This window comes from Lotus japonicus, chromosome 1 (assembly GCF_012489685.1).
Source record: "Lotus japonicus ecotype B-129 chromosome 1, LjGifu_v1.2".
Lineage (NCBI taxonomy): Eukaryota > Viridiplantae > Streptophyta > Magnoliopsida > Fabales > Fabaceae > Lotus > Lotus japonicus.
This window is the reverse complement of record NC_080041.1, coordinates 103,963,528-103,983,631: the sequence shown is the minus strand read 5'-3', so window position 1 is coordinate 103,983,631 and position 20,104 is coordinate 103,963,528. Positions and strand designations below refer to the sequence as shown.

At 35.9% G+C, this 20,104-nt stretch overlaps 2 protein-coding genes across 2 annotated transcripts; both read left to right on the top strand.

Annotated features, from left to right (window-relative positions):
- Positions 1 to 4,400: 4,400 nt before the first annotated feature.
- On the top strand, positions 4,401 to 8,963 carry LOC130728647 (cytochrome P450 85A). The gene is made up of 9 exons (XM_057580173.1): positions 4,401 to 4,935; positions 5,594 to 5,915; positions 6,020 to 6,169; positions 6,571 to 6,816; positions 7,104 to 7,190; positions 7,308 to 7,386; positions 7,927 to 8,033; positions 8,240 to 8,364; positions 8,649 to 8,963. The coding sequence occupies exons 1-9, from the start codon at positions 4,745 to 4,747 to the stop codon at positions 8,734 to 8,736; spliced, it is 1,395 nt and encodes a 464-aa protein (XP_057436156.1). The 5' UTR covers positions 4,401 to 4,744; the 3' UTR covers positions 8,737 to 8,963.
- Positions 8,964 to 15,949: 6,986 nt separating this feature from the next.
- LOC130728646 (probable UDP-arabinopyranose mutase 2) lies at positions 15,950 to 18,765 on the top strand. Its single transcript, XM_057580172.1, has 4 exons — positions 15,950 to 16,344; positions 17,116 to 17,366; positions 17,472 to 17,640; positions 18,003 to 18,765. The coding sequence occupies exons 1-4, from the start codon at positions 16,024 to 16,026 to the stop codon at positions 18,327 to 18,329; spliced, it is 1,068 nt and encodes a 355-aa protein (XP_057436155.1). The 5' UTR covers positions 15,950 to 16,023; the 3' UTR covers positions 18,330 to 18,765.
- The last annotated feature ends 1,339 nt before the right edge of the window (positions 18,766 to 20,104 follow it).

Genomic DNA, 20,104 nt, shown 5'->3' with positions numbered 1-20,104 from the left:
GTTCTCTTCACTCTCGTTTCCCATTAGTCACAATCGTATTGCTTTGGGTTGTCTTCAACATTGTGCCTGATTCACTCTATGTAAGTCACGTTCCTTTTAATTTTTGTCATTAGGTTGTTTGGTGGTGACAAAATAATGTTATGATTATAGGGTAGTGTTTTCATTATGGTCGTCATTATTGTTGTAATATTACTTTTATTCTAGCGATAACCCATTTAATTTGGGGTCATTTGTAGGTGAGATTCATGCTATTTATGAGTTGGATATATATAGGTGGTCTTTTTTCAAATGTAGGAATTTGGTGAAAGATTTAGGGAATGGTAGGAGGTTAAACCCTGGTGGAGAACTAATGAAGTCAAACAATGAAATCTAATCTCAGCAACTCCTCACACATATTTTTTCTCCATCATTTCATTTGCTTTCATTTATATTTTCATGTCCCAAAAAACAAACAATTGATCTCTTGTTAGTCATCATTTAGGTTTGCAACCTATTGAATGACATTAGTGTCTCATGTCCCCGAGGAAAATGACAACTTGCTACTGATATACTACGATTGAATCTTAAAAGTTTAACTCCAAAAGTAATACGACTAGGAAAAAAACATTCATCGTCGGTGGCGAGAAGAATGTGTTGTATGAGTGTACAAAAGGAGGCTACTATAACAAATGTGACTATTGGGCTAGGGGATAAAGTTAGAATGTCCTCAATAGTGCATGCTACTACGGACCCTGCTAGGCAAACAATATGTGAAATTGTGGATATTAGTGATGATGATCATATTGTTGATGTTCACTTTGATGATAATGAGGAGGAGAGAGACTAAGACCTGGATAATGGTTTCGTCTTCCTTAAGTAGGATAAGCTGAGGAACTGTTGAGTAAACAACTGAACGACATGAGAATAACCATGTACTTAATAAAGGTGGCTTGGGGTTGATGGTGGTTTCAACCACCCTAAGCACCGCGGCAGTGACGAACGAGGCCCGAGGTTGAAGTGAACTCAAATGCTCCAAAAAAATAATGACAACCAAGGGAGGGAGAGAGCAATGAAAAGGTTTTCATAGGTTAAAGTTTTGGTTGAATGAGAGAAAGTGGAGGAAGGACCAATATAATCATTTTTCTCTGTTGTCAATTTTGTTAGGTTAATTATGAATCAAATATTTTAATTGGATGAGGTGCAATTCACTTAAACTTACTTAGATGCCATATAAGAGAACTAATACACGTGCATAATGTCACATCACATTTTTCCGAATATGTAAACAACTCGAACTCTAGGAGGAATTTACGGTACACATATGAAAGCTTGTGTAAGGTTGCACAAGTGACTTTTGACCTGCAATAGAAGGTTTAGCCGGTTTTTAAAAAATAAATAAAAATACATATTTATTAATTACAATAATTAACTTGTGATAATTTTAATTAAGTTAATTAATCTATTCAACTTGAATTGTTCTTCATCATCAACATAACAGATTCTGAAACAAAATAACCCAGATCTGAAACAAAATAACCCAGATCTCTCCCCCTTCCAAATATGCCAAATATGCCAGTACTCAATGTTATAGAGGAAGAACATATAACATAAGGAAGAACATATAACATAAAACCTGCATCTCCAGTATCATAATTGTTCTGCTAAATCAATATAAATTACAGAAATACAAAGCATCTCCAGTATCATAATTGTTCTGCTAAATCAATATACTGTAAATTACAGAAATACAAAGCTTGAACCCAGAAAAAAGGGGGTTAGATCTTTACATGAATGTGTTGCTCAAAACAAAGGAAAAGGATTACAGATCTGAGAAATTCATCACCCAGTAACAACTGAAGAAACAGATTGGAAGAAAGAGAGATCCAGAGAGATTGAGAAGCTTGATACAAACAACACCAACAGGTAGTTTGAAGCAACAGGAACCTGGTATATTAATCATCCATAATCGCATCGATCAACCCATCGGCGCAGTAGGACAAAGAGCAATGGTCGATCCAGATGTTCCCCGCGCCGAAGATGGAGATCCTGTCGCCGTCCGATATACCTCTCCACCCAACCACAGAAACCCAAAATCGCAACACCAGGAAAAGGTGCGAACTTGGTGATCTGGACCTAGAGAAAGAAGGGATGGTGGCGGTGGCGCGACGAAGCGGTGCTGGACGAGGTCGCGCGTGCGCTGGACGACGCAGTGGCAGTAGCGCGGTGCCGGAGCCACGCCGTGTCGGCCCTCCTTGCCATGCCATCACTCGTCTTCCCCAGCCCACAACAACACCAACCAATCTCGGCAACCCCAACCCACCACCGATCTGGTGGTTGTTGGTCCTCCCCTCTTCAGATCTAGAGCAATCGGCGCTGGAACCGGCGAGGAGCGTGGCGGCAGAGCTGTTTTGTGGAGGAAAGAAGGAGAAGAGGTGGTGGTGCGCTTGAGAAGGAAGGAAACTGGGTCATGGGGTAGAAGGAGGTGGTGTGGCGGCAAGGCCATGGAGGTGGTGGTGGCGGCGAGACCATGGGAGAGATGGAGGAGGTGGCAGCTAGGGTTTTGTGCTTATAGGAGAAGATGGAGGGTTAATGGGTTTCTGTTGATGAAAAATATTTTCTGGTGAAGGAGAGAGAAAAGGAACAAATTAAGATAAAAAAAAATTTTAAAATTAATTAAAAGATAAATGTTTAATTAAGAAAATATCTATTTTGATTTTTATTTTAAAAACTTCTTATTGCAGGTCAAAAGCTACATGTGTAATCTTACACAAGTTTTTACTTGTGCAGGTTAAAATTTTCCCGAACTCTACGATGATTAAAATTAAATAATCTAAAAGTTAGATGAACCAAAAGTCCAAAATACATTTTTACTCCGCAAAGATATTAAATCCGGCCGATCATAAAGTTAAGCCTATTGAAAATTAGTACTACCTCTGTTACTATATAACTGTTCAGAAAGATAAAAAAACACACATATTAAGAAGTGTAATTAATTTTGTTAATTTTTATGAGTATTATTTATTTTTCTATTTCACTCTTTAGTAATATATTTTATCTTTCATCATTTATTGTTCCTGCAATGACATTTCTTGAAAAAACATCACTTAGTGCTTTCTTAAAACTCTAAGTTGACAGATATATATGAACAAATTTTTTTCTTTAAAGTTGATAGTTAATAAGTAACGAAGATAGTATATGGGGTTTTTTTTTTGATGGACCATGATTGAGACCGATCTTCCTATACTTGTTTGGCAATTCAACCAATGGGGGAACTGGGAAGGCTACAATAACTAAACCGTCCAAAAAGTCAAGAGTATAGTTGAATGGGTTCTATGGGATTTAGAATTACAGTCTCACGTCCAGGTTGAAACAGCAGCAACATGGGAAACTTTGAAACTTTGCTGTTGGAATTAGAGTGTAAGTGTTAAGTTTTACCATCTCACCATTAACTTTTGTTAGATAATAAATAAAGAAATAAAATAAAATAAAATTAATGGTGAGATGATGAAACTCGACACTCTCAAGTTTTTTTACACTTAAATGCAACAGTTACTCAAACGCTCTTTAAATTTAACTTTTCAGCAAAATGAGTCACATAATTACCATGGATGCCCCGCAATAGTGGTACAACCTTCTTTATCCACATCACTTCTTAAGAGTAAAATGTTAATTAGGGAGTTCAACAACTACAACAAAAAGTATTATCTCACTAAGTAATGTGGACTATATAGATCACATTGTGTCATCAAACTCAATAAAAAACCAGATTTAGATCATATTTCTCTAACAGATTTAGAGAAATATTATTCGTAATGAAGTATTTCCTCCATCTACCTCTTTTTACTGGACTAAAGACCAAACTATCTATCTTTCTCATTTGTGTCTTCAAATGTCTTCTTTATACATGTTTATATTTTTGATCAATTTTCCGTCAGCTTTTCCATGTTAGGCACCACCTCAATATCTCAACTTATACCGTCATTGCGTATTATATCCTTTCTATTGTCATCACTCATCTTTGTTATCATTCTTTCATTTACCCCAATTTTTTCTTTCACATCACTCATATTTTTCACTTGTCTCAATTCTATTTATCTCTCCCTCTCTCAATGTGGGGGTAAATTTGAGGTTCAATGGATTATTTTCCTTAAAAAATACAAAACCTTAGACATGTATGAATTATATATCGTATATTATGAATTAAATTGCCTAATAGGTTCATATTTAACCCCAACACCTTGTACCAAAAGAACTGGAGCAGTAAATAGTGTCTACTTCTTCACTGAACAGTCATCCATCAACATCCCCACAACCGAACCTTCACCCCATTTCTTTTCTTCCCTCTATTATTTTAAAGCAACCAACATTTCCTGCTTAAAATCTTAAAAGGACCGGAATAGGTGTCTGATTTTTTTTATTCATTAATCATTGTAAATGCTTGTTGAGCTGAGTTGTGCACTCCCCTGAAATTCTTCCCAAAAGGCAATTCCTTTTTCCACTTTCCCCAAACCCCCACTTTATTTTTGGGTGGTTTATTTATTTATTTTTCAATCTCCAAGGCCTACATATAGGGGATGCCCCTGCCACTCTCCTTTAGAGTGGCAGTTTTTGTCTTCATGGCTATTCTTCTTATGTGAAAATGGTAGCTCAAGGGCTTATATATATGAGTATGTGTGTGGTTCATAATACTTGTGGTGACTCCAACTGAAACAAGTTGTTACTATCTTCAATTCTCTGTGAGTTTGGGTTTGGAGTTGGAGCACCAATGGCTATCTTCTTCATGGCAATTTTTTGTGTGATCTTGGTGCTCTGTTTTTGCTCTGCTCTCTTGAGGTGGAATGAAGTGAGGTTCAGGAGGGAAGGTTTACCTCCAGGAACAATGGGGTGGCCTGTTTTTGGTGAGACAACTGAGTTTCTCAAGCAAGGTCCAAACTTTATGAAAAACCAGAGGGAAAGGTAAAAACTCATTCATAGTTAGGTGCATGTGTTCAATAAGTCTTCCTCTGTTCATTTTTGTAAGTGGAAAAGTTACTTTGGCAGCATTCTGAACCTGGTTTATGGTTTCTTGTCTATTGCTCTGGCTTGGGATTGACTTGGTGCATGTTTTTAGCACGTTCTGTTTAGAAAACTGTTGCATCATTTGGTAGTTTACTAGGCCTAGCATTTCACATTTCCAAGAGGAAAAGTTTGTGTTGTGGTAATTCAATCATGTAAGGGTTTTGGAGAAGAAAATCAATGAGTTATTCGCTTCTCTTCCATTATTCTGAGGAGGGGGGACCAAGGAATTGGAAAGATGCTAATGAACTTTGATTTATACTAAGATTGTATGTTCTTATTAGCTTTTCTTTCATCAAATAACACCGAAGCTTCTCTTCGGACTTGATTATGACTTTAAAATCAATTGTAGAAGGATTCCCAAACATATAGTTAAACACTATATACACTTTATATCTAGAAGGAATGACATTCACAATGAAAAACCAATGCTTGTTTAACAAAACATTTTCTTATATGAATTTTTCCCAAGCTAGTTAAACTGGGTGTGAGGTAAACACTGTTCATTCATGTACAGTGATTATGAATGATTGTAACATTTTTTCTCCCTGAATTGCAGGTATGGCAGTTTTTTCAAATCCCACATATTGGGGTGCCCTACCATTGTTTCCATGGATCCAGAGCTTAATAGATATATACTGATGAATGAAGCAAAAGGGCTTGTTCCTGGGTACCCACAATCCATGTTAGATATATTAGGAAAATGCAACATTGCAGCTGTTCATGGCTCCACTCACAAGTACATGAGAGGGGCACTGCTTTCCATCATTAGCCCCACCTTGATCAGAGATCAGCTTTTGCCAAAAATTGATGAGTTCATGAGAACCCACCTTAGTGATTGGGACAACAAAGTCATCAACATTCAAGAGAAAACTAAAGAGGTTTGTATCATCATCATCTAATCATAAAACTTGCTAATCTAACTAAATAGGTTTTTTCAGAAAACTTGCTAATCTAACTGCAAATTCTCAAATATTTGGTACAGATGGCATTTCTCTCTTCTCTGAAGCAGATTGCAGGCATGGAATCAAGCTCAATATCACAGCCTTTCATGTCAGAGTTCTTTAAGCTAGTTTTAGGAACTCTCTCCTTGCCTATTAACCTTCCTGGCACAAATTATCACCAAGGGTTACAAGTATGGCCCTTGATCTTTTCCCATTGGTGCTTCATATATTCTATAGAAAAAAATTAGGATATCTCTTTTTGCATTTTTGGAAACTTGTTCAAAAACTAAGGTGAAGTCAAAATCATGGTGAACTAAAGCTAAAGCTAAGGGAAGTTGTTTTGGTCCACTATCATTTTCAATTCACTGTGATTTTGTGCATGGTTGTAACCCTTTCTACAATTGATTACGAAGGAGGAATCAATTCTGGGGAGAGACTGCATGAGTAGTTATGAGTTACATAATTGATTCTTATAAAAGAGAAACTGATCTAAACATTTTAGAAGACACATGATACTTTCCAGTTGCTCATGTCACCTTTCCTTTACTTAAATCAAGCATTGATATATAGATTTCATTGTTGTGTTTTGCAGGCAAGGAAGAGCATTATTAGCATTCTGAGTCAACTACTAGAGGAAAGGAGAGCATCCCAAGATAGACACATAGACATGCTTGGATGCTTGATGGGAAGAGAAGATAATAGATACAAACTAACTGATGAGGAAATCATTGATCTAATTATTACAATTATGTATTCTGGTTATGAAACTGTTTCAACCACATCAATGATGGCACTGAAGTACCTCCATGATCATCCCAAAGTTCTTGAAGAAATCAGAGTGAGTGCAAACGTTCTCATGATCCTAATCCTTTAAGAAAATGATTAGTAGACATTCATACGACGCAAAAACCTCAAGTGGGAAAGCAAGAGAATAGGAAAAAATAATGGGTGTGATATAAGATATATCTAATAAGAAGAGATAGATATAGAGAAAAATTAGAGTATATAGTGTGTTTTTTTTTTTGAAAGTATATAGTGTGTTTATTACCTGTTGGATGTCAAACGGTAATTAATATTATGATATGTAGTGTGATAACACTAATTTTATTTCATTTTTTGAAACAGAGAGAACATTTTGCCATAAGAGAAAGGAAAAGGCCAGAGGATCCCATTGAGTGCAATGATCTCAAGTCAATGAGGTTTACCCGTGCGGTAAGAAGTTTGTATCTTTCATTAACATTTGTTCAGTTTGATTATTAGTCCAATTATTGTGTAGAATGTTTTATCATAATTTTGATGTTGTGTGTGCTCTCTCTCTTTGTTTTGCAGGTGATTTTTGAGACCTCGAGATTAGCTACAATAGTCAATGGGGTTCTGAGAAAAACAACACATGACATGGAACTGAACGGTGGGTTTTATGAGGGGCTTTTTTTATGTCTCTAGCTTTGGTTGTATTTATGTTTATGGGCTCAAGAAGCTGTTTTGACTTTTCAGGCTTCTTTCAGCCACTTTTACAGTATGAATAAAGCTTGTTAAACAGTAACCAGAAAATAAATTTATACCTAGGATAGTGTAACTGTACACACGGCTTTGCCCCTCAGTTCAACCCCCAACTAGAACTATTCAGGACTTGAATTTTCTGCAGTGAAATTCCCCTAAGTTTGCAGTAGTCAGAGCTCTCTAGGCGTAAGTGAATTTAGGAAAATTCAACAAGTAAACCAGATCCACCATTCCATCCATTAAAGTTGTATCATCCCCAAATCCCTCTACTAGCATTACTTTAATGTGCTATGGTCAAAGTTGGAAAAGTGGGGAATGGGGCATTTTTTTGGATTTTACAAAACATTCTGTTCTGTTCCCATTATTCTCAATAGTACATGTTAGCATCATCTTTAATTTTGTTGCAATGAAAGAGGCTTATTGGAGCTTTTTTGGTACTTGTTTTCAGGCTATTTGATTCCTGAAGGGTGGAGGATATATGTTTATACAAGAGAGATAAATTATGACCCATTTCTGTATCATGATCCACTAAAGTTTAACCCATGGAGATGGCTGGTTAGTAATACAAGCTCTTCTGGTTTTTGCCTGTATTTAGATATCAGTTGTATTTAGATATCAGTTGAGTACAATGTGAACATATACATTATAATTCATAAGTAGAATTAAGTTCATTTTGTGTCATGAAATGTGTGTGAACGTTCGTATGTACTTATGCAAATGTCAAACCAAACTTCCAATTAACAACCAACTTGAAAATGCAGGGTAACAGTCTAGAGTCACAAAGCCACTTCTTGATATTTGGAGGAGGCACAAGACAATGTCCAGGAAAGGAGTTGGGGATAGCAGAAATTTCCACTTTCATACACTACTTTGTAACTCGATACAGGTGAGAAGAGAGGTGACTTATTTACCTAACTAATTCTAGCATCCAAAAATTACTCACAGAAGCTTATCCTCAAAATTGATTCTGACCTTAGAATCACCTATAGAATTATTTCCGTATTTCTGAACATGCATTTGAAACAATTTTTTAGCTTGGAAGATATTGATTCTGCATAAGTCTGTGTTAGAATTATTATCCCATTAATTATATGCTAGTTTGTCTGCTTTGACAATCAAATACTAGTTGCACGAGAGTTTCTGACATGTGATATTTAATGTTAATTGCAGATGGGAAGAAGTAGGAGGAGATAAACTAATGAAATTTCCTAGAGTTGTGGCACCAAATGGACTGCACATAAGGGTCTCATCTTATTAAATAGGCTTTGTATATGTACATTAATGAGATATAGTGCATGTTTGGAGATCCTTCTACGATTGTTTCTGCTGTCAGAATCAATTTTGAGAAAAAAACTTATATGAGAATCTTCTAATTTCAAAATAGCTTCTGAAGAAAGTGAAGTGGATCCAAACATGCTAATAGTTTGTATGCTAATGATGCTCTAACAAATTAGAAAATCTATAAAGTTAGTTTCTTCCTCTTCATTTGTATGTTTTTTGTTCTAATTTCTTCTTATTTTTGTACCATTTAAGACCCTTCACCCAATTTTGAGCTGCATTTATTGGGCTAATTTACAGTTCAATGTGGGGGCATGAATGATATTTGAAGTATAGAAAGTTGTTGACATTGTTAAAGTCTGTCGCTAGTTAAGAGGCCTAGCTTGTCAGTGCTATGAGACCCTAGCCCATGGTTAATAAATACTACCAAAACATGTTATGGGGTATATTCGTTTCTGGACCAGACTAAAACAGGTTTTGGTCAGCCTAGAGTGCCACACTCTAGGATGGTCCTTTCCATTTCAAAGTGATTCTAGTCTTTGATTACATGGCCCCCACGGGCTTAAAGGATTTGGGCTGAGACTTTCAGGCCCATGTGTGGTCTCAGCCTGCCTTTCAATTCAATACTCAGGATTCAGGACATGAGCCGAGGGATAAGAAGTTTCAGGATCAACATGGATAAGACTATTTTCTCTCTTCTCATTCTTTATCCAACCAAACGAATGGAAAGAGAGTGTACGTCATTCTTTCTTTTCTCTTTCTCCTATCTTTCTATCACACCAAACAAACAAACAAAACTAATTTCATTCTTACATGTTTCTCTTTACTCATCTTCTCTATTAGCTCTTTTTCACTTCTCTCCTTCTCACTTCTGTTTTGCTCTTCTTAACCAAATAAAGCTTAAATGAGCTTCCTTAGATTTAGTGATTTTTGAAGGACCCGCTCATCTTCAATAGATCAAAGATAAAGAAAAATTTACACTAAGGGACTAATCCATTTCGTAGAGATTGCCAAAGTGGTTTTTATCTCTCATAATCATTTCTACACACGACAAATGTTCGAACCTTTATCAACATACTTATGGGATCCAATGAGTTTCTTTCCGTTAAAAAGAGTTGAGAATCAAATTTTCAACCACTTAAGGGATGGTCTATCGGACCACTACGTCTAATCAAAAACTATTTCAACCAATAGATTATGCATTTTTATCATTGCATTCAATATTGTTTTTAATAAATGTTAAATGTTTTCAACATCTTAAGTTAAGTATAATTCTTCAATTTGGGAAATCATTGCCTCAATAATCAATGCTTATCCTAGATCTCTCCATTGTGTTTTTTTCTTCTCAATGCCTTTTTCTTTTGGTTCATTTCTATAAAAAAAAAAAACTTGGGCCTTTTGAGCTCTTTTAAGTTTTAATTGGTACCCAAGCTTAACATTATTTTTGGCGCTATACTATAAAAAGTAAAAATGTATTGACCCATTTATTGTGTTTACTATATATGTTGGGCTCTGAAACATATTTTTGTGTCCGTGCATGCGTATTAATGGAATACAAAAATTGTTGGATATATATAAATATATCCATGGATGGCATGCAAAAAATGAATTGAGATAAAAACTCATTTACGTTTGCAGTACTACACACTCTAAGCTGAGAAGGAGTTGGTCTTCGGAGGTTTAGGATTATTGTATGGTTTTTAAGATTTTTACTTCATGTATTAGATGGATGTATCAACTTAAGTGAGTTTGTAAGGTTCTCTTATTTATCTCCATTGTTGTACGATTCTTTGTTAGTCCCACGTGATGTAAGCATTTTTAGACAATCTTTTGAGTGTTCAATCTAAGCATATATCTTTGAAAGAAAAAAAACACAAAGTTAGATAAATCTCATTAGCAATATTATTTTTTATTTAACCACGTGTATATTTCACTGAGGCAATCATATTTGAGTCGGTAGAACCTTTATAAATGATAAAACTCTCTTTAATTAATTAATGTCACACATTTACAAAAAATTAAATACGAGATATTTGTTTAAAATTGAACAACCTCGATGGTGTTGGTTGATCTATGCGCTTGATGCCTTGACAAAATGATTTTAAGAAACTTGCAAGATGTATTTTTTGGCCTGGGGCTAATGGCTAATGCCACTTAGACTCACAAATTGCCTAACTCATTAAATGACCATAATATGGTTTTTGCCCAATTTTCCACGCACATGCAGATGCTCTGCCTACCAAATGTGTCTGCTATCGGATTGTAGTTGAGCTAGCATATCAGTGTCCGCCAAGAAAGGAGGCAAGTTCAAGTTCAACTCCGTTTCCATTACGCAGGTTCATGTGAACTATTCTTCCACATGTCAAACAAAAATTGATCATTATGGAATAAACGCGACCTAGTAGGTTATAGACCATAGAGATATGCAAGCAGTGCGAATGGACCATATAATTGTGGAAACTAATTTTCTCGTCGAGTAAGACAAAGATTGAGTTGAATAGTACTTGCTCTGTCCATATGCTAGATGGATAAAGTTCCATACTTCCATTCACACTTTCTTTGAATTCCTTCGAAGTGTGATTGAGGTTTTGAAAAGAAAAATATCGGTAGAAAATAGAGAAAAAGAAGAAATGTGATTGATTAATTAATTGAAAGAGAAAAAAAATAAATAAAAAGTGGAGTATAAATGAAATGGAGGTGTGAATAAATCATGGTTCATGTTACATAAATTCTCCATTCACTGTAAATATAGATTGGATGAACCACTTAATAAAATTTTACGTACTTAATAAAGATTATAAATATTTTGTACCTTCTTTTATACGCACCTAAACATAGAAAGAGAAGAGAGAAAATAACAGATGTGTATGTGGTCTCATGTGATACAAAAACATTTAAAAAAAAGGGTGTATATGGGTGGTGTTACTGTTATGACGTACACGAATCGGGAGTGTAACTTTTATCATTTAATTCATTAAACCACATGTATAGTTTTGAAATGATGGAGAAAAGTGAATGCTATTATCGGTTGTCAAGAAACAATTATCTTCGGCACGGTGGTGCGTTGTTGACACCACTGAAAGAGATATCTACAAAGACACTCTGACGCTGAAGTCAGTATGAGAGCAGAGAGAGAAGCTTAAATTTATAGAAGAACAATAAATCAATAAATATGTAAGTGAATGACCAAACATGTATTTAGATGTGTGGTTAGAGTCATACTCGAGGCAGTAGTCCCTTGATGAAGTTTTTAAGTAAGACTTCTAAGATTACGGTTGCTTAGAAGAAACCTTGAAATTGTCTTATAAACATGTTGGCTTAAATCTGTACAACTAATTGCTGCGAGATTATGGTTACATCTTATGTTAACGTACTATAATTTAAATATCGATATATGTTCATGTGGAGTAAAACAAGAAGCTAACAAAGCCAGAACCCAAACAAAAGTAAGAATTCCTAAAGATCTAGCCGCATTTGTATAAAATCAAGCGAACATGTCGATTACAAGTGAACATTTTCTTTTTATAGTAGTAAAGATGTAAACCCTAGGCCTAATTCCTTAATGGACCTTTGGGACTCATACAAATGCAACCAAAGAGTCCTCACACACCGTAAGAAACACCTAAGTGGATCATGTACATAGGTGGGCCCTAAATCTCGACGATGAATGCTCAAGGTAAAAGAACATGGACGAGTCATTCTTATAATGAAGGGGGATGACTCGCCTCCTTACATAAAAATCCCCCTAGAGATATGAGGGGCCCAATTGACCACACAATGGCGGCTAAAAAGGCCTTTCTTTAAGTCTGTTATCTTATGTTTCTCTTGTGAGCTCTTGGTTTTGGGAAGCCTCTGGCCAGTCCACAAGACACTGTACTTGAAGTATGAAGGCTAAGAGTGTCTTAATGGCTCACCGTGTCTCTATTCTATCGTCTAATAAAACAATTCTAAACTAAGGCTTTCTTTACTTGGGCGAGCCTTAGATCTTGGAAGTCTCTGCACAAGACATTGCTCTTAAAGCATAAATATTATGTGTGTCTTAATGACTCGACGTGTCTCAATTCTAGCTCTGATACAATGATTCTGAGCCGTGCCTGTTAAAAAGTAGGGAATGTGAATTGAGGTGTTGGGATGGTAATAATAACAACCCAAAGAAACATATTCAAATATGAAGACCTACGTGAATGAGTAGAGTAGGAATTGTTAGCTCTGTTTTGATACCAAACATATTCCAGCAATTAACGCAAAGGGGAACACGAGCGAGAGAAATGGGAACGAACGTGTAACTTGCTAATTGCATACGCTTTCCAGTTCCCTTTCCTTTTGATCCGCTATTCCCTCCGCATCAAAACACTCAAAACTTGAATCCACAAGTCACCTCACCCCCTGACCCCTTCTATGCGTTCTGCTGGTATTGTAAATCAAAATTTGGTAGACTCTTCTGAGTTCTGACCATTCCAATTGTGATTCTCTTTTATTATTTGAAAAGGACATATAAACATACAATTTTCGAAGAAATAATTTAGCCGTAACGTGGCAATTTTTAACCATGGTCATAGTGGTGTAAGAGTTAAGAATCATCACAAAATAAAACTATGTTTAAGGAATATTTAACAAAGCCAATTTGCATTGGCACAACTAGTCTTACATTTTGGGTTTAACTCTCACATTTTCATTGATGGTGTGTTCAAATCCTCTTGTTCACATCTTTTTCATCCAATTACATCATATCATATATTACATTTATCATTTATCTCTCATCTCTTCTCATCACTCTCTAATAGTTTACCCCTTAAGTGTTTACCGATCTTTATTGTACATCATTAGTTCAAAACTTCAAATAACATTTGATTTAATTTTTGATTTGTTTTTCTATATAATGGTATGTCTACCATTAATATTTTGATATGTTGCACGACATACTTACATAATGTCATCCATGGGCCAAGTAAACACATAATGATATGAATTGAAAGAGTTCATTCTCTTGTGTGGTTATTCTAAGATTTACATATGTGGAAAAAAAAAATCATTTATAAGAAATTATTTGCAACAGTTTAAAACTGTAGTCATAAACACGAAAAATGTTTTCTAAATTTTACACATAATTTTTTTTTTATGGTTTCATGTTTCAATGTTCTTTAACAACAGTTTTTCGTACTCTAAAGCGGCAATACTATGAAAAATGTAACAATTTGTATGAAATTTGCAACAACTATTAAGTAATAACCGATATTGTTATAAAGTAAGGAACACTTATAATATTTAGTATTGTGAAAAATTGTGTCACCTAAAACAAACTCTTTATCTGATGCATTTTATGTAACACTTTTCGCTTGTTACATAAACTAGTGTTACCAAAAACATAAAATAGTATTAATGTATTATCACGTACCCATTCTTGCATTCTCGTTTGTAACAATCAACAATCAATTTGTAACCATTGACAAGCAGTAAAGTTCTTTGTGGATTGATTTTGCTCATTTTCTACTACGAGTGGAAATAAGTCATGCAGCATGTTAGGGTTCCCCTCATCCAAGACATAGTTTGACGTGATTCGTCAACAATGATATACACACACCTCATTTTTTATACACTTCATTTTCACATATTTTTATTTCTATCTCTCTCATTTTATCATCTATCACATCTTATACTTTCTTTCTCTTATTTTTTCTTTTCTTCCTATCTCTCTCCTCCACCTCCTTCCACCTCATTTTGAGGTGTGAACAAATAATTATTCGTGATTCGTATATTAAAAAAGTCAGTCTTAATCAATGTGTCTAAGTTATAAAAAAATATATTTACCTTAATAGGTCGGTATATTTATATAATATTATTTTTATTAATAGTATACATAAATATAGCATATTATTTTAATTAATTTTTTTAAAGTTCAGATTTTTTTTTACAATGCAGGTGCAAAGACTGAACTGACTTATTTCCACCTATAGTTTCTACCCTTATATTTTTATTTTTCACTAATCTTCTTGAATTAAATCAACTCACCTTTTTCCAATCTTGAAGGAAAAAGAGAAGTTGAAGATGGTTCGGAGCAGTCTTCGCCGCGTAAGAAGGGGGTAGGCACAGTCATCACTCATCACAAACAAATCTGACTAGTTTGCTTGTAGTGCACATTGAATTGAAAGAAAGGGAAAGGAAAAAGTAGCTAATAGAGTCTGAAATAAATCACTTTCAAAGATGGAAAAGTTTGGCTCTTTTTGCAGCTACCGCTTTGACCATACCATAATGCAAAAATTCAATTCTTCGTATTATGGAAAAAGACAATTTTCAGATATTTTCGATACCGTTTCTTTTTTGTTAGTTTCTTCTTTAGGTATTTAAAAATTAATTAATATCGATACGTTTCACTTCAAATGTTTGATAAGAAATAAATAAGTAAATATATATATTAGCGTTTTGATGAAGCTCAAGAAAATGGCATCACTTAATTGCATCTAAAAAATTCATTTGCATTGTGGAGAGGAAGGGGAATGAGTGACATAACGGTGTTTGAATTAATGTTGTCATAATTAATTTTAAATAGAATTCAATTTAAGAATATTAATTATAAAGTGACGTTATAAAATTAAAATACCAAATCACGTAATTAATTGTGTTGGAAAAGCTAGGTTTTATAGTTCTATTTTAATTTTAAATTTGAACATAGAAATAATTATAAAATGAAATATTCAAACACTCAATAATCATCATATCAAGGATCCCATTCGTTCGTTGGGTGAAGATTGTGAAGTCTACGAAGGACAAAGGATTGGATAATAATTGTGCTGATTTTCTAACCAAATTTGAAGTGTGAAAAATAAACGAGTTCTTATCTTTCTTCAAAATCCTCCAAGCTGAGTAATTGTAGTCTTGTGACATATGAAACCCATCACAAACCGTTAAAACACAAGTATACTATAATTTAATAAATATTGTTAACTTTCATTTTCCTAATCAACATTTTTAGGAAAATCATAAACCTCTCTTTAATTTGTGATTTGTGTTTGAGTTTTCACCACATTGTACGGCAAGACAATACCACCAACGTTTGGAAGAGTTGAAGAGGTCTCCTTACCTTAAACATTCAGACACGTCTCCCTGTCATTCCCCTCACTCGTGCCGACATCATCGCTCTCGCACGTGCCACACATTTCTCCCTATACATACTCCCTCTCCTTCCTCTTCAAATCTCACACACTCTTCTCTCTCTCTCTCTCTCTCTCTCTCTCTCATTGTGATTCTGTGAAACTTTCTCTCTACCACCATGGCTTCTTCTGTGTCACCGACACCATTGTTGAAAGATGAGCTTGACATTGTGATCCCCACCATAAGGAACCTCGATTTCTTGGAGATGTGGAGGCCATTCTTTCAGCCTTACCACATGATCATTGTGCAGGATGGTGATCCTTCGAAGACAATCCATGTCCCTGATGGCTTTGATTATGAGCTCTACAATCGCAATGACATTAACAGGATTCTGGGTCCTAAGGCCAATTGCATTTCCTTCAAGGACTCTGCATGCCGCTGCTTTGGTTACATGGTGTCTAAGAAGAAGTACATCTACACCATTGATGATGATTGCTTTGTAAGTTTCATCTCTTTCAATTATTTTGCAATGTGGGTTCTGTTTTTCCTCTGTTTTATGTTAGATCTTGATGTGGGTTTTTTGAATTTGGTTGTGAATTCGGTTTACAGAGTTGATCTGTTCTGAAACGTGTAAATTTTGGATCTTGCTCTGTTTAATTTCTCTGCTTTTGTTTTTTAGTGTGAATGTGCTTCTATTATGTGGCCATTGCATGATTCAGATCTTGGTTTTGCCTTTACAATCTGTTAGAAACAAAATATGATCAGTTTGTTCCTGTGAAAACTAGTGATTTGAAAGCTAGCCATTGTCTTGAAAATTGGTTGTGTAAGTAAGTGTAATGACACATTTGTCTGCAATGATGTGTCAATTCATCTTTTTCACTCTTCCCAGTGAAGCCAAGATCACGGTGAACAGAAGCAACTTTCCTTGAGCTTTTGTGACTGTCCACCATGATTTTGGCCTCATTGTGATTTTACATTGTGTATCCATACATCAACTCAACCATTGTTGGATTTAACTTTTGTTAGATTTAGTGTCCGTAGCTGGTGATAACAATGTGATATAGATTGGGATCATTTGCAATTGATGGGGCTATGTGTGTTCCTCTAGCCATTTCTGCTGCTGACATTGGTTTTATTTGTTGATCTTGTTTGGCGTATATCAATGCATTATAGGATTCATTGATGCATATTTCTTGCTACTTTTATTTAACGTTCTAGGATTCTTGATCTAATTCTTGTGATAACATTCTAGTTTTTTGTTTTGGTTTAGGTTGCCAATGATCCATCTGGGAAAAAGATTAATGCATTGGAGCAGCATATAAAGAACCTTCTCTGCCCATCCACACCTTACTTTTTCAACACCCTGTATGAACCTTATCGCGAAGGTGCAGATTTTGTTCGCGGGTACCCCTTCAGTCTCCGTGAAGGTGTGCCAACTGCAGCTTCTCATGGTCTGTGGCTCAACATCCCAGACTATGATGCTCCTACTCAGCTTGTGAAGCCTCTTGAGAGGAACACTAGGTACTAGTTGTCATTGTTTGTAATTTTTTGGATCTGTGAACAAATTCAAAAACGAGTAGCTTTTATGTCGGTTTGATTCTAAGTCTTGTGATTGTTATGCTTAAGGTATGTGGATATGGTTATGACCATACCAAAGGGCACTTTGTTTCCCATGTGTGGAATGAACTTGGCATTCGATCGTGAGCTGATAGGACCAGCAATGTACTTTGGTCTCATGGGTGATGGTCAGCCTATTGGACGCTACGACGACATGTGGGCTGGCTGGTGCTGCAAGGTTCGTTCTCGGCTTTTCATCCCAATTCTCTGCGAAACAACTATGTGCCAGTTTCGCAAACAGGAAAACACACATCCCAACGCATCAACAGTGTAGCAAGATTTCGCCATGTTGATTCAAATGTCGATCAACATTGAGTTTAATGAAAATACAAACACACATATAATTCCATTGAACTCAATGTCGATCCACATTGAAATCAATGCTACAAAATCCTGCTTCTCCACTTATGCGTTGGCTCTGTCAAATCACGTTTGTTTTGCGTTGGTGCAAAAGGAGAAACAAACATGCAGTAATAGTTATATTTTATGGGCATGACTTGAATGAAATTAATTGAGATGTTTTAATGATTGATTGTTCAGGTAATCTGTGATCACTTGGGATTGGGAATCAAGACTGGTCTTCCCTACATCTATCACAGCAAGGCAAGCAACCCATTTGTAAACTTGAGGAAAGAGTACAAAGGCATATTCTGGCAAGAAGACATTATCCCATTCTTCCAGAGCGCTGTTCTCCCAAAAGAAGCTACCACTGTTCAAAAGTGCTACATTGAGCTAGCCAAGCAAGTCAAGGAAAAACTTACCAAGATTGATCCTTACTTTGACAAGTTGGCAGATGCCATGGTCACTTGGATTGAAGCTTGGGATGAGCTTAACCCTGCTGGAGCAGGGGCCAATGGCAAAGCATAAATCAACTTTGGTTAACTGCAGAGAGCCATGGAGCTTGAAGGGAAACTATATCCTTATTGTAATTTTTCTAGTATTTATTACTGGTATTCGCGGCGGGTTAAAATTTGCAGCATTGTTAGCTGTAATTCTATTTAGTAACTTAATGCTTTGAGCTTAGAAACAATAAAGGACAACAGTCTTAGGGCGTTGCTTGCTTTCTTTTGTTTGATGGGATAGAAAGTTTTGTGGCACCATTGTGTTTCATCTGAAATAAGTCTTATAGGAAGTACATTGATGTATGTCTAGTTTTTTTTTTACTGAGTACAGATCCATAGGGATCAAATTTTAAACTGATGTGTTTAGAAATTTGGAGTTTTCTTTGGTAGTTTATCTGCCACTGAATCATTGTCCTATTATCAGATGCTATATTCAAATTGAAAAAATCCAAATCTAGAAAGGCCTGTGTTTGTTATGGTATATGTTGAGATATGTAGATAAAATAAATAGGGAATAAATATATTTAGTATATTTTATCTTTTATTAGGATAGATCTTTTCCTTATTTAGCTATCCCTAAACTCTTGTATATATATATGTACTCAGCTTCATGGAATAATCAATCAGAATATTTCATTCAAGTTGGTACCAGAGCTTTCTGATTCAAGTCTCCCTCTGGTTTACTAGTTTAGTTTAGGGTTTCAGCCATCGTAGGCTAACCCTTATTTTTACCAGTTAGAATTCCGGAAGCAACCACCGGCCGCCACCACTGCTGTTGGCTGCTGCTACCATAGTCCGCTGCTGCCACCACTGTGTCGTGATCAGCCGCCACCGCCAGCCGCTGCCGTCGCCGCCGGTCGCCGCTGACAATTTTTCTGGGTTTGCTTGTTTTTATTCCAGGATTCCTCTTCTGTGGTTCGTTTCTGTGTTTGAGGTCTCTTGTTTCTGTTTTTTGGCCTGTTCCAGTCAGTGAGCCTTTCGTTTGAAGTGTGTTTGGATTTGTTTGGTTGCGGTTGTTTTCCCTGTCTCTGTTTGTTCTTTTTCTTCATGGAGGATTTGCTGAAGGATAAGTCTCCCAAGGGTGAGAAGAAGAGTCTCATCTCATTTGCTTTTTCTGGGACTCCTGTTATCACTTCTGAGAAGTTGAATGAGGCAAATTATCTAGATTGGTCCAATGCTGTTGAGATCTGGTTTTTGGGTCAAGGTTTGTCCGAGCACCTTACTAAAAAGTGTGCTGATATTGATGCTTCTGAGAAGAAGGAATGGGAGAAGGCTGATTATCAACTTGTTTCTTTATTATACCAGGCAATTGAACCTAGACTGATTGTTCACTTTCGTCCCTACAAAACATGTTATGATGTGTGGAAAAAGGCACAGGACATCTATGCTAATGATATTCAGCGGTTGTATGATTCAGTACGTAATTTGGCAAATCTCCAGATGACTGATCTTAATTTGCCGTCTTACCTGAATAAGGCACAATCTACCATTGTGGAGCTGAAGTCAATGCTGGTTAATGACGATTTGAAGAAGGTGCTGGAGAAACTTGACAATATGTTCATGGTGTTTGTTTTGCATGGTCTCCATAAGGATCTGGAATCTGTTCGAAACCAGACCCTTACTAATCCCAATATTCCTACAGCGGAGGAGCTTATTAATCGTTTACTTCGTGTTCCTTCATCTGCCACTTCAGCTAGACTTGAATCTCATACAGCCTCTGATTCCTCTGCTCTCATATCAAATTCTTTTGAGTTAGGGGGTCGAGGTCGTGGTCGTAAAGGTGGTGGACGTGGAAGAGGA